The sequence below is a fragment of the Bufo bufo genome, chromosome 2 (assembly GCF_905171765.1).
Source record: "Bufo bufo chromosome 2, aBufBuf1.1, whole genome shotgun sequence".
NCBI classification, from domain to species: Eukaryota; Metazoa; Chordata; class Amphibia; order Anura; family Bufonidae; genus Bufo; species Bufo bufo.
This window is the reverse complement of record NC_053390.1, coordinates 170,565,868-170,579,452: the sequence shown is the minus strand read 5'-3', so window position 1 is coordinate 170,579,452 and position 13,585 is coordinate 170,565,868. Positions and strand designations below refer to the sequence as shown.

At 40.6% G+C, this 13,585-nt stretch overlaps 1 protein-coding gene across 1 annotated transcript in view; it reads right to left on the bottom strand.

The window, feature by feature from the left end:
* The window catches only part of LVRN (laeverin), a 139,719-nt gene that overhangs the window by 63,936 nt on the left and 62,198 nt on the right, over positions 1-13,585 (bottom strand). Inside the window, exons 7-9 of the mRNA XM_040421655.1 lie at positions 5,125-5,268; positions 3,937-4,002; positions 3,728-3,793 (exon numbers count right to left, since the gene is read on the bottom strand). Of these exons, the coding sequence (XP_040277589.1) occupies positions 3,728-3,793; positions 3,937-4,002; positions 5,125-5,268 (276 nt within the window). The remainder of the gene's footprint in view (positions 1-3,727; positions 3,794-3,936; positions 4,003-5,124; positions 5,269-13,585) is intronic.

Sequence of the window (13,585 nt, the reverse complement as noted above, 5' to 3'; positions counted from 1 at the left end):
GCTAGATAAACTATTGGCTGAACTGTTCTGGAGGGCTCTGCCACTCCCTCTCCAGCACTGGATTGGCCAGGTGTCTCCTGGCAATGCCCTAGAAATGGTGGACCTGGTGGAGCGCACCGAGGCTACTAAGAATGTTACAGGGTTTTTTTTGGGGAGGGGGGCAGTCAAACCGCGTAAATCTCCATCCCAGACATGGTGACTTGTACTAACCAAACCCACCCGAGTGTACCCTCTACGGACCTGGCTCTGATAGTCTGCTGACGGTGTCAGGAGCTGGGCCATGTAAGAGCTAACTGTCCCCATCAGCTGGAGCCCATGGATACTAACTATGGCTACTGTCAGTCACTATATGCCAGGAAGCTGTGTGCAGCAGGTACCTCAAAAACTCTAAACCACCTGTGCTAGGTGGAGGTAGGAGACACTCCAGCGGAGGCTCTGCTGGACTCAGGGAGTCTGGTGTCCCTAGTAAGGGCTCCCCTGGTATGGTCAGCGGGGTATACTGGCCGGAAAGTCGGGGTCATGTGCATCCATGGAGACTTAAAAGACTATCCCACCGCCCTGGTGTCTGTAACCACAGGGTCTGGCAGATGGATTCACGTAGTGGAAGATGCCCCAAATTTACACTATGAACTTATAATAGGGAAAGACTTCCCGGGCAATATCAGGGACAGCTCTTTGCCCACCCTGTCCTTCAATACCACATTATCATCTAGCCCAGGAATAGATGCTTTTTGCTTTCCCTCCAGGATTCATGGATGTGCACTGGAACCCCCCAGATTGTGGTAGGACATATGGTTTCTGATTTGGTGCCGCTGAGCACCTGATTTAGTGCCGCCGAGCACTTGTTATTGCCTACCACATCTATGCTTTTTGCTTAACTTTAATAATTTTATTTATTTTCATTTTGAGGGATATCTTTTCCATTCACACGTCCGCAAAATGGGTCAGCATCCGTTCCGCAATTTTGCGGAACGGGTGCAGACCCATTCATTTTCAATGGGGCCGGAATGTGCTGTCCGCATCAGTATTTGCACATCCGCACTTCCGCATCCTTGCTTCCGTTTCCGCAAAAAAATAGAACATGTCCTATTCTTGTCCTCAATTGCAGACAAGATTAGGCATTTTCTATTATAGTGTCGGCGATGTGCGGTCCGCAAATTGTGGAATGCACATTGCCGGTGTCCGTGTTTTGCGGATCCGCAAAACACTTACGGACGTGTGAATGGACCCTCATAGTAACATTATTAAAGGTTACGTTTTATCTTTATGTATATTCTAATGAATTGCCTTCCTTGTACAATGTTATAATATACTTTCTATGTTAGAAAGTATATTATAGTGCATTTGTATTGTGCGGCAGTTGTGTGCGGTTCTGCTACGATACTGCAGGTATATAGAGGGACAATTGTTATTGGAACAAATAATTTCTACTGGTGTGATATACCAGTCGTCCCCCATAAAAACTGATTGAAGCAGGGTGTTATATACCAATATACTTTCTTTATAGTCCATTTGGGTACTGTATAGTGCATTTGCGCATGCGCGTACACGAAAATTATATTGCCGATATTTCGCATTGAAAAAAATAGTGAATGCAGATCGCAAATTCGAATAATACATCTGGTATGCCACTGTCCATGTTGTGGGACTATTTGTGCACTTCTAGTAATTATTTCTTGGCTGCAAATATGAGCTGAAGGTTTTTCAGGTTCGCCTGCAATTAAAATGAATGGGAACCGCCGCGAACTTGCGGTTCGCGAACATTTAATTGCGTTCGCGAACCGTCCCGGCAGATGTTCGTCAATCACTACCGATCACTCCCCTCTCAAGTGGATGGGCCAGGCCAAAGACAGGAATGCCCGGGTCACCAGATGGTTTTTGTCTCTGCAGAACTTTAAGTTCTCGGTAGAACACAGAGCAGGCCGCTTGCAGGGAAACGCAGATGCCCTCTCCCGGGTGCATTGTCTGGCGTGTGTCCACCCCCTCAGGGTTGAACAACGGGGGGGGGGGGGGGGTATGTGACACAGTGAGGGGTTGTGTCTGGAAAGGCAGGTTTTTTTCTCCCAGCATGTGCGGCTGGGCTGGTTTCCAGCCAGGTGAGGTAAAATACCAGTCCGGAGTTTAAATGCCGGTCCGGGTTTTGGCAGCACCTGGCTGTCCTTGAATAGGCAGCTGGGCTCTGCAGAGATTTCTCTGTTTTGGGGATCTGAGGCTTTTTGCCGTGCTGGACGGCTGAGAGTCACATGCTGGGGAAACAGGCCCCCTAAAGCCTGCTGTGGACTACTGGAGGTAGAACTGCCAGCAAGGTGACTTGTGTTATATGAACTTTCCATTGTGTGTGAATTAACACCAAGACTTCAAAGTTACATGCTGTTTTGTGTAATTGCCTCAAGTGTGAATAAACACTGACATTTGAGTACTTGTATTTTGCCTCTGTACTGCGCCCGCCTACCCTATCTACCAGAGCAAAACCCCACGATATATATATATATATATATATATATATATACACACACCATAGCTTCTTCCTAGGCCATGTCACATCACCATACATCGGTCACATGGCCTAGTTGCAGCTCAGTCCCATTGAAGTGAATGGGGCTGAGCTGCAATACCAAGCACACCCGCTATACAATGTACGGCACTGTGCCAATGTGATCCTGAGGATAGGTAATCATTATCATTTCCTAGATAACCCCTTTAAATTTCATTACAATATGGCAGTAACAAATCATGTATACAGAAAATGGACACTCTATTAACAGTGAAATGTTGTTAGCTAAGAGGACCCCTGCCTGGCAATGTGCACTGCTTTCATTTTCATTATCATTTGACTAAATGACTTTCAGCTACTAATACATTCAGTCATTTCATATTAGGTGTTCATATTATAAGTCTGAATAGAGGATTTATATACTGTATTGAAAGATATGTATACATTATACAATGTATTTCATATACCAAAAAAAGGTCTGAATAAAGGGAGTGACCGGTTCCTCGTTCCACAGGGTTCAGTGGACATGCGATTATACTCCATTAATGTCTGCTTTTATCATTAAAGGGGTTGTCCCACGAAAACTATGAATCTGAATACTTTTGTAATTGCATGTAATTAAAAATTTTGCATAGCCACTGATTTATTCAATACAATGTATCTGTATAGCGCCACTTTCTGTTTGTTTTTGTTATTATTTCTTTGACCTGCTCACTGAGAAGGCCGCACATGCTCAGTTTCATCCTTCAACTACCTCCTGAGCTGTGATAGGGAGAGCTGAGACACGCCCCCTGAGCTGCAGCAGAACAGACCGTCCCCTTAAGCTTTCAGCTTGATATAAATCTAGCAGAACAATTAATTGGGAGGAGATCTCTAGATCCATGTGAGGTACAGGGCTGGTTCTAGCGTTGTTAGAAAGAGATTGTCATGTACTATATGATTTTTATTTTTTACATTAGTCATGGGATAACCCCTTTAATAGATAACTGTATAGATAAGCATGCATGGGCACTTCTCTCTTGGGAACAGGGGACTAGACATCTCCTTATTGGGATTGATGAAGGTCTGGCCAATATGCTAGAAATGTCTTTCTTTGGAGAACCCCTTTAAGTGAATGTAGTCTCTCATTTGGTATACAATACAACATCTGATATGTTAGTAAATATTAATAACCAATAGTGACATTGAATATTTTATGCATGTTGCACTGGTGAAGAAATAGAGAAAAAGTACCATTTGTAAATGATTCCACAAACCATCCTGGTCAGCATTTGAGAATGAAAATTTCTTCAAGTATGACTGTGATGAGACAAATGGAAGGTCATTACTTCTTGAGGCGGTAAGAGAGATCCATGTAGTATCAATGAATCAGATGTGCCTGTCTAGTCTTACTGTATATTGCCAAAAGTTCATAAATTCCAAAAATGATTTTCTAAACTCACGCTGATCCCCTTGAGGAAGAGTATCTCTGTCAGGAAGGATGAAGCCATTCGGATTAGAGCAGCTGCCTGTGGTGAAAGGGGAGGCCTGCTTTATTATCTGCAGGTATGACATTTTCTGCAACACTTAATAGCACAATGAATTAACCCTTTAGTGACCAGCCTGTTTTGGGCCTTACTGACCAAGCGTTTTTCTTAATTTTTTCATCGTCACCTTCCAAGAGATATAACTTTTTTATTTTTCCATTTATGTAGCTGTATGAGTGCTACTTTTTTGCAGGACAAGTTGTAGTTTTTAATGGTAGCATTTTGGGGGGTACATATAACTTTCCAATTAACTTTTATTAACTCTTTCTGGGAGGGAGATGGGAAAAAACAGCAATACTGCTACTGAGTTTTTACGTTATAAATTTTGCGACATTCATTTTTTGGCATAAATAACATATCTTTATTCTCTGGGTCAGTACAATTACGTATATATAGTTTTTTTTACGTTTTACTACTTTTGTGCAATAAAACCCCTTTTTTTAAAAAAGAAAAAAATATTTTAGCATCGCTGCCTCCTAAGAACCATAACGTTTTTATTTTTCTTTCTATGGAGTTGTGTGAGGGCATGATTTTTGCAGGACGAGTTATAGTTTTTAGTAGTATCATTTTGGGATAAATAACGCTTTTTGATCGCTTGTTATTATAGTTTTTGGAGGCGACTAAGCAAAAATAAGCAATTCTGCCAATTTTTTTACGGCGTTCACTGTAGGGGATACTTTTCAGGATATTTGTGTGTAGTGTGGGTTGTTATGGACACAGAGATACCAAATGTGTAGGAGATTTTACTTTTTGCAAAAAAAAGTTTTTTTTTCAGAACCGAGCCCCCGCTCTATGCTACACGGGAGACCCTTTCAGTGCTTAGACTGGGCCACTGTGAAAAGGCAGCAGCTGAGCCTAAGGCCCTTAGGGACCGCCGTAAAAAGACGTATGGGTGGTCACTAAGGGGGTTATCGTTTGTACGGTAAAAAGGCTTTGATTTATGCTCAAAATAATTAAATTTTGCTTAAAACTAAAAAAATCTATATGAATGCTGTTGCATTTCTGGAATATCCATAGGATATATTCTAAACATCTCATGGTTGTGGGACCCATAACTGCGTGGAGAACGAGTTTTCATTCTAGATCTGAAAGAAATAGTGTTACCTTGTTGTAGGAGAATTCATCAAATAATGGTTCTATAAGCTCCACATTATTGATTTCTTTTTCTTCAATGGATACAGGTCTTGCGGACGCCCGGGTGTCTCCTTCAAAAATGTTTAGCAAATTGTGCATCATAAATAGCTCATTCTGCAAACATTAAAATATAGTGAAAGTGCATATTTAGACATCAATGCATACTCGTGACTGTAGATTATATCAAGCATGCGCTTTATTTACAGGTAAAATAAAAAAGCAATCAATCTACAAAAATCTAGTTAAATGGGAACTAGCCTCACATTTTGTACAGTAAGAAAGTATTTGTGATATGTGTTATAAAAGATCTAAATTTAAATATAAAAAGTGGCTAAACACTATCGGTCCCAATTCACTTATAACTACAATGTTTTACCCAATCGCATGCATATTATTTCCATAAACCAAGGGAAGGGAAGGAGATGCTACACACCTCTGGCACAGCTAAAAGGGGTATTCCCATCAGGGACATTGATAGCATATTGGTCAGATTGGTGCTTGTCCCACCTCTGGGACCTGCTCCTACCTCCAGAACCGGGCCCCTGAAGTGCAGGGAGAGCAGCCACCTGCACCTATATAATGGCATCTTCTAGTGATATACCATCAATGTCCCTGATGGAACAACTTCTTTAAGGGTCAATTTACACAAGCTAATACACTGGGGCAGTGATCCGGAATGAACGGCGATAGAATGATCACTGACCACTTGGTAGCTGCTTTTAAATGCAGCAGTCATTCCCTCTGTATGGGAACAAACAATCGTTACTATGATCCTTCTTCCCTACACAGTTAAAAGGGAGTCTGTCACCATGAAATTCACTGTTAAGCCCGGTACAATGCCTTGTAGGGCTAGTTCAGCTAATGGCAACTTTCACTTAGCAATCTGTTGCTTTATTCTTTAGAAGTACTTTTAATTCACATGTAAATGAGCAGTTAAGTGCACTGAGGGATGGCCCAAACCGCCCTGTGCCCCATTGAGCCTCCTGCTTCCTCTGTCATCCCCTCTCTCTTCTTCTTGGCTGACAGGGCCAGGCATAGTCCTGCCAATCAAGAATGAGAGGGAGGGGCGAGCAGAATGAAGCAGGAAGCGCAATGGTGCACAGAGTGGCTGGGCCCGCCCTCAGTGCACTTAACTGCTCATTTTCATATGGATTAAAAGTTGCTGCTAACAAATGATGATATCTGCTCATTTGTCAGCTGGCAGCCAGCTCATTTAAACAGACCAATTATTGGGAATCAGCACCTAAACGGATGTTCATTCCCAATAATTGACCTGATCATCTAGCCATGTAAATGGAGCTTTACAAAAGGAGCAGTGACTGGTCAAGCATCAGTCAGGCCCTATAGATATTAGATTGACAGTCCTATATCCCTTACCCAAAAGGTTATAAATGTATATTACCCTAGTAATAGATATTACTAGTAAACAAGAAAATTAGAAAAAGAAAGCACCCTTTTCACTTCAGGAATATTAGAATTTCAATTTTTAGATATTTTCCGGTGGATCATGAGGTGTAGTATATAGATAGGGGGAGATTGTTCATAGCAGCTAATCAGGTTGCTGTTTTTAATTTACAAACAGACTTTTAAGAGAAGAGAAGAGAAGTGGAACCTGATTTGTTGCTATAGGCAACTGCTCCACTTTTCCCTGGCACTATTTCTGATAACTCTTCCCCCTAGTGTTTAGTGTGAACAGTGGGCACTAGAAATGTGAGTTGGCAGTGGTTATTTTGTACTAATACAGTAGAAAGAATAATACTGTATATTCTTTTTTATTAATTCTTAAAAAACAGAAAGAAGTAGGTAAGAAAACACAGGACACAAAGGGTGAGATTTATTAAACTGGTGTAAAGTAGAACTGGCTTAGTTGCCCCTAGCAACCAATCAGATTCCACCTTTCATTTGCTAAAGGAGCTGTCAAAAATGAAAGGTGGAATCTGATTGGTTGCTATGGGCAACTAGGCCAGTTCTACTTTACACCAGTTTGATAAACTCCTTGTTGTGAGCAAAATCTGTTGCACTTAAAATAAATCTTTGGTTCAGTTCACACCTTTACCATGTTTTCACTGGTGTTTTTTTTAAACTACACTGGAATATATAAAAGAATGAGATTTTTTAAAATTGCAGTCAAACCTTATAGTTGGACATGAGCACTTTTTTTGTCATGTAGAAAATAACTTCCAGGAAAAACAGCATGTAAGACCACATGTGGATATTTCATCTGCGGTACGATGGTGTGTTTGACAATGGAAGCAATTATAGTAACATTTGTGCTATCGAGCATTGTCACATGAGAAAGGCCTTAAAGAGAACCTGTCACCACTAAATGCAGTGTAATCTGCAGGCAGCATGTTATAGAACAGGAGGAGCTGAGCAGCTACTGAGGAAGAGGTACGCAACCTCGAAACGCGTATAGCAGGAGTGGATGAGATCCTTATACTGATAAGACGTCTTACAGCATTGCAATTAGCAAAAAGACTATTGCGAAAAACCAACAGGAATATTGCCAGAAAATCGTATATACGGAGGTTGGTACCGCCTCCGGAATAGTCCAGGTCACGTAGAACGTTTTGACACTCCGGCGCTCTGACACTCCGATCACGTGATACGTCATCAACACGTGGGACGCTGAACAGAGACCGACAGGAGACCTGAGAACAACGCAGCAACATCCCAGAGTGGGAGCGCAAGTAAATACACTTTACGGTGCATAAGAAGAGGGGTGAGTGAACTGACTAGCAGTGGGACGCCACTACAGTCAGATATACATCAAGCAGTAAGTGAATAATGAACTGCATGCAACTAACCCCTAAGTAGAAGTAATACCCGATAATAATCTGCTATACAAGTGAGACCACTTACCGAGCTAGATATCAAAATACTGTTGATGAACATTTAACAAGTGCACTGCAAAAATTGCACTTTATCAACTATATCCTATCAATTGCATTTTCTTAACGTGGAAGATCTTAAAGGAATTTTATGGATTTTATGAAGCCTATGGAATAATGAAAAATATGTGATATTTTAATTAACTAATAACCACCTTTATGTTTTTTTTCTAAAAACCTCCAGGAATTTCTATCTGAATAATTTTTTGTAATTATAGATATTGACTTATATTGTCATACATAACAATTGGGAATAATAATATTTTTTTATATATTTTTAAATGTATGTAATTGATTGAAAACTTGTTATTATAATAAATATGTTGTACCCAATGTGCAGTACCAGATATTGAGTGCCCACTATATATATATATATATATATATATATATATATATATTACCATTTCTCAATTGTGGTTGGGGTGAACCACAGCATAGTGAGAGCACCTGTCTGTGATAACAGGAGGGGTGAGCCACTATCTACATAAATTATCTTTGGGTTTTCAGTTGTATTTCACGATCTTGCAGGCTCTATGTTTATTTTTGCCATAAAATAAAAACTCCATCAACTGCAGAGTAAACTTTTACAAAGTGTTGGACTGAGGTACTTAGGGTCAACTAGAGAAATTATTCTGAGGCCCATCCTCTGTCTAGTTACCAGAAATGCACATCCACTTTTAACTGCATCATGAACTTTGTTATCATTACACACATAGGACATTATATAATCAATGAGGTCTAATATGTTATGTCTGAATCATCCCATTAGAAACAGACCCTGGTGGCAAGTGATTGTCTCCAAAGTGAGCTCAAAATAGGGCTGTATTCTACTGAACCTCTGGGGCATGGCTCTTTTAGGGGCTTATTATTCTGTCAGAACCTGGGCTGACCAACAGATCCTCTAATAAGACCAGACCAGCATGATTATTAACAGATTTTCTATTGAGTGAAAGAAAAATTCAGATCATTTGGTAGGAACAATAATTTTGAGGAAAAAACTCTGTACATGATCTTTCAAAATTATACAGTTTTTAAAAAAAATGATTCTATCAAAAGAGGCAAATGTTATTAATGTGGTTGTGCCTAGGAATTGGTGTAAAATATACCAAAACTTGGCACACGTCTGAAGCAGAATGTTGTATGTTTTAGACATATTTATGAAGCCAAAAATAATAATTCACAATGCCTTACTCGATAGGGGGCATGGCCTGGCAGTAAGGGGCAAGGCTTATAGCTTAAAGGGAACCTGTCATGTGGATATTTGACTATAATCTAACTAATTATATACAATCATTAACTACTAAAAAGTACCTTAGATGTATTCACTTACTGGTGTGACAGATGGTTATCTCATAATATACACACAAAGATGCCGCATGCCGCATGCTAATGAGCTGATTGGAGTCCGGCGTGATGTCATTGAGTCCAGCGTATATTTAATTCAGAGCTATAGCCACTCCCCTGCCCACCTGCTGCTGATTCCTATGGAAACAAACTGTCATTCAGCAGCAGGTGGGCGGGGAGAGTCAGGAGCTCATGAATATTCATGACTCATCATTATCAGCTGGAGCTTTTCAATACAAGATGTTGGCAGATTGACTGGGTCAATTAAAGAAAGTGACCCAGCATTTTGCTAAGAGAATCAATCACTTATTTATGTTGCCCTTAGTTAGGACACCATAAAACTGGTGACAGGTTCCCTTTAAAGGGCATCTGTCAGCAGATTTGTACCCATGAAACTGGCTGAGCTGTTACATGTGTGCTTGGCAGCTGAAGACATCTGTGTTGGTCCCATGTTCATATGTGCCCACAAAAAGGATGTTTTAATATATGCAAACGAGCTTCTAGGAGCAATGGGGGCGTTGCAGTTACACCTAGAGGCTCTGCTTTCTTTTCTGCACCCTCTGCACTTTGATTGATGGGGCCAGGTATTATATGATATTTTCACTGCCTGGCCCCATCATTTAAAGTGCAGAGGGTGCAGCTGTTGCAGAGAGAGCTGAGCTTCTAGGTGTAATGGCAACACCCTAGTTGCTCCTAGAGGCTCATTTGAATATATTAAAACATCATTTTTCTCAGCAATGCGGACACATATGAATCAACATATGAACCTTCAGCTGCCAAGTGCACATGTAATAGGTCAGACAGTTTCATAGGTACAAATCTGCTAACAGATAACCTTTAAGATGCCATAAAGCACCAACATTTTGGCACAAAGCCACCAAAGAGTTCTTGTCAAGTTAAAGGATAACTGTCGTATTATATATTTTTTTGGAGTATTGGATTGTGGTGATTAATATCACCTTGGTGGCCCTATTTCAACTTTTCACTGTGTATTCAATTACCCCTTAATTCCACATTTGTGTTCCCTGTACTGCCTACTTTTACCTGTGCTTAAAATAGGGTTGCTAGGCATGGTCCGTCTATCTGTTGAAGGACGGAGGACGCAGAAGCAGGCAGCGTGCAAGGTCACATTACTGACAGCCAGGGACTGTAAGTAAATGATTAAAGCCAGGTCCTCCCCAGCAGCTGATAATAGTGCCTGGGCTGTGTGCACTTCTCCCTGTCCCTGCACTTGGCAGACGTTCCCTCACTCAGCAGAGCTGGAGAATGCAGAGTTGGTGCAGCGCAGACCAGGGAAGGGAGATCTGCCATCTGCTCAGTGTATAAATTAAAGCAACATGTGGTAAGAGGACCCCTTTGTGCTGCAGGAGATTAACCCTTTAGGGGGGAGAGCTCTGGTTACGGACACTTTTGGGGGGCTATTGTTACTGGCTAGTGAGGGCAGGCGGGATTAGCCTCAGGGTGAGGGCAGTGGCGGCCATCTTAACTTAATAGTGAAATTGCAGTTTTATGCAGACTGGTTGCTAAGGGCTGAATCTTATTAAATATGGGGTAAGTCAGTCTAATAGTAACTGATTCTGGAATATCATGTTATTAGTAACTACATATATGAAAATTGAAATTAGGGTCTAAATGTGACAGTTATCCTTTAAAGAAAGGTGTCTAACCACGCACCATTTTTATCATCCAGTATGAGCCATTGTGATAAATGTAGTGCATGCTTAGACAGAAGGTCTAAGTTTACCCTGCTTACTGTACATTGTAGACAGAATCAGTAAATCTGTGCCACTCAGTGTTCAATCACTACAACGTATGTTTGTTTCCCTCTTTTCTACATTAGAGACTAAATGAGAAGATGATGATGAGAACATTTCCTTATTCTTTTGTGCATTTTAGAGACTTATCAGAAATTCTTGAGCACTACTCAGATGTCTGTGGAAATGGAAACGTTCTAAATGGCGCAGCTTGCTTCATGATGCACACGAGATATTTATACCAGGTTCTCACATACCAGTAAAACCATTTCCATTTTGAGGTAAATGCCTTTTTTTGCGGAAACCTATAGAAAGCTACACCCTGCCATGATAAAGGGAACAAAAAAAAAAACATAGTTGTTCAAAAAGCTGCCATAGAAAATGTCTTGCAGGCAGCAAAGTAAAAATATACATTTTATAAATGAATCCGAAAGTTACTCTTGACACACTTAGTGACCCCTTCAAATATTGTTTGTTATTGTCCCCTGACGTAAAAGCTTCATGTAAATTTTCATGATTATAGTATCATTATGTACAAAAACAGTCCAGAAATTTATATGAACGGGTTATCATGACCCCCTTCTAATGGACATTGACATAATCCGTAATGTGGATACGTAAAATGTTTTTATTTTTTACTGCTGACTATTACTGTCTACCAATGAAGAAAATGTTAAGTGCACCAGAATTATGTTGATTATTCCATTTCAGCAGGATGTTAAGTGCGGGTAATTTGTAAATGAAGTTCTCATGCACAATGCCATATTGTAGCTTTATGTTGTATCGGTGGGCAATACAGTTTCTCTGTGAGCTACTTCTCATGGATTTATACAAAAAACCACTGAATCAGTGCATGTCTAAATGCATTTATATATGTACTCTCTCCTACCTGCTTTGCTTGTAGAGAAGAACACGGTGCCTTACAGAAGCACGATGTGGGTGGCCAACAAGTTGTGTCTGGGTGAAACTGTAGCCCATGTCCTAGACCTCCATATCCTTTACCCATGCCCACTTATGAGATAGATTTGCCATTATAGTAAGAAAAGATGTCTACTGTGACAAGGATGGAACAAGCTATTTTGGTGCCCCGGATATGGGGTTCAGATTGTACAGTCACCACTCTCAGTTACTGATGTTCAGCTTGATAGCTGTGGAACGGACAATCATTGATTTGCATTATTGCACTAAAATGGAAGTGCTCATTAGAATCCAGAAATTGGGTTGTACAAAGAAATTTAAAGACAAAGGGTTGCTATCATACTTAAATTATGCCCCCTCTTAAAGGCAATCTAGGCAGCCACCTACTTCACCTACCACCATCCGTCGGTGCTATTGCGTATGTTTACCTCCCTTCTGTCACTAAACAGCAGATGATCAGGAAATAAAAAGATCTGGCATGTTGGATTAAACATGCCCAATTCTTTGCTCCCTGGCTGAGGGATCTGCCAGCACCTTCTCCCTTTCTCTTTATTGAAATAAACATCCCCACTCAGCAGATAGCATCTAATTTTTAGGACCAGGTTTATGTTCACTTGACAGCTTTAATTTTTAAACTTCTGTAAAAAGATTCCTTAAAATCTAGAAAAAATATGGAACTCTCAGTGGTATCAGGGAATGCTAAATGTATTAACATTACACTGCAACATTCAACACATTTGCTTCCTCTTTTGCCTCTACCACAACTTTACAGAAGGAAAAATTAAATTCCAGCTGTTTAGGTTGTTTCTGTCTCACATAATAAAGTACACTGTTATAAGGGTAATTCTATAAGGATAGTACATGCAGAAAGTGTTTTAGCAATAAGGACTTATTCATACATCAGTAAATCACAGACATCTGCTGTCCATGTTCTCTACGAACAGCACACAGATCCATTAATGTGACTTTCTACTCATCCTTGTGGTTCCACTGGAAGCACGCACTACTTTGGTCCGTGGTGTGGACTAAACATGCCCATTCAAGTTATGCTACATTCACATGAAAAAAATTGCATAATAAACGAACACTGTCAGTTTTTCAACCATTTTTGTATCCATTTTCTGATCGTCTGGCCTTTTGCATTCGTTTTTAAAGTCTGTGTAAAAAGGCCCATAAAAAATTTATGGTTTTCATTGGCTTTTTAAATTTTAATCCCAACACCTGTAGTATACATAATGTCCCCCAAAGTGGCCCCAGCATTAAGTCCTTCATAGTGGCCCCCAGCAGTAATAATGCCCCTGATAGTGGCCCCCAGCAGTAATAATGCCCCTGATAGTGGCCCCCAGCAGTAATAATGCCCCTGATAGTGGCCCCCAGCAGAAATAATGTCCAGCATAGTGGCACCCAGCAGTAATAATGTTCCTAATAGTAGCGCCCAGCAGTAATAATGTCCATCAAAATAGCCCCCTCAATAATAATGTCCTCCATAGTGGCCCCCAGCAGAAATAATGTCCCGCATAGTGG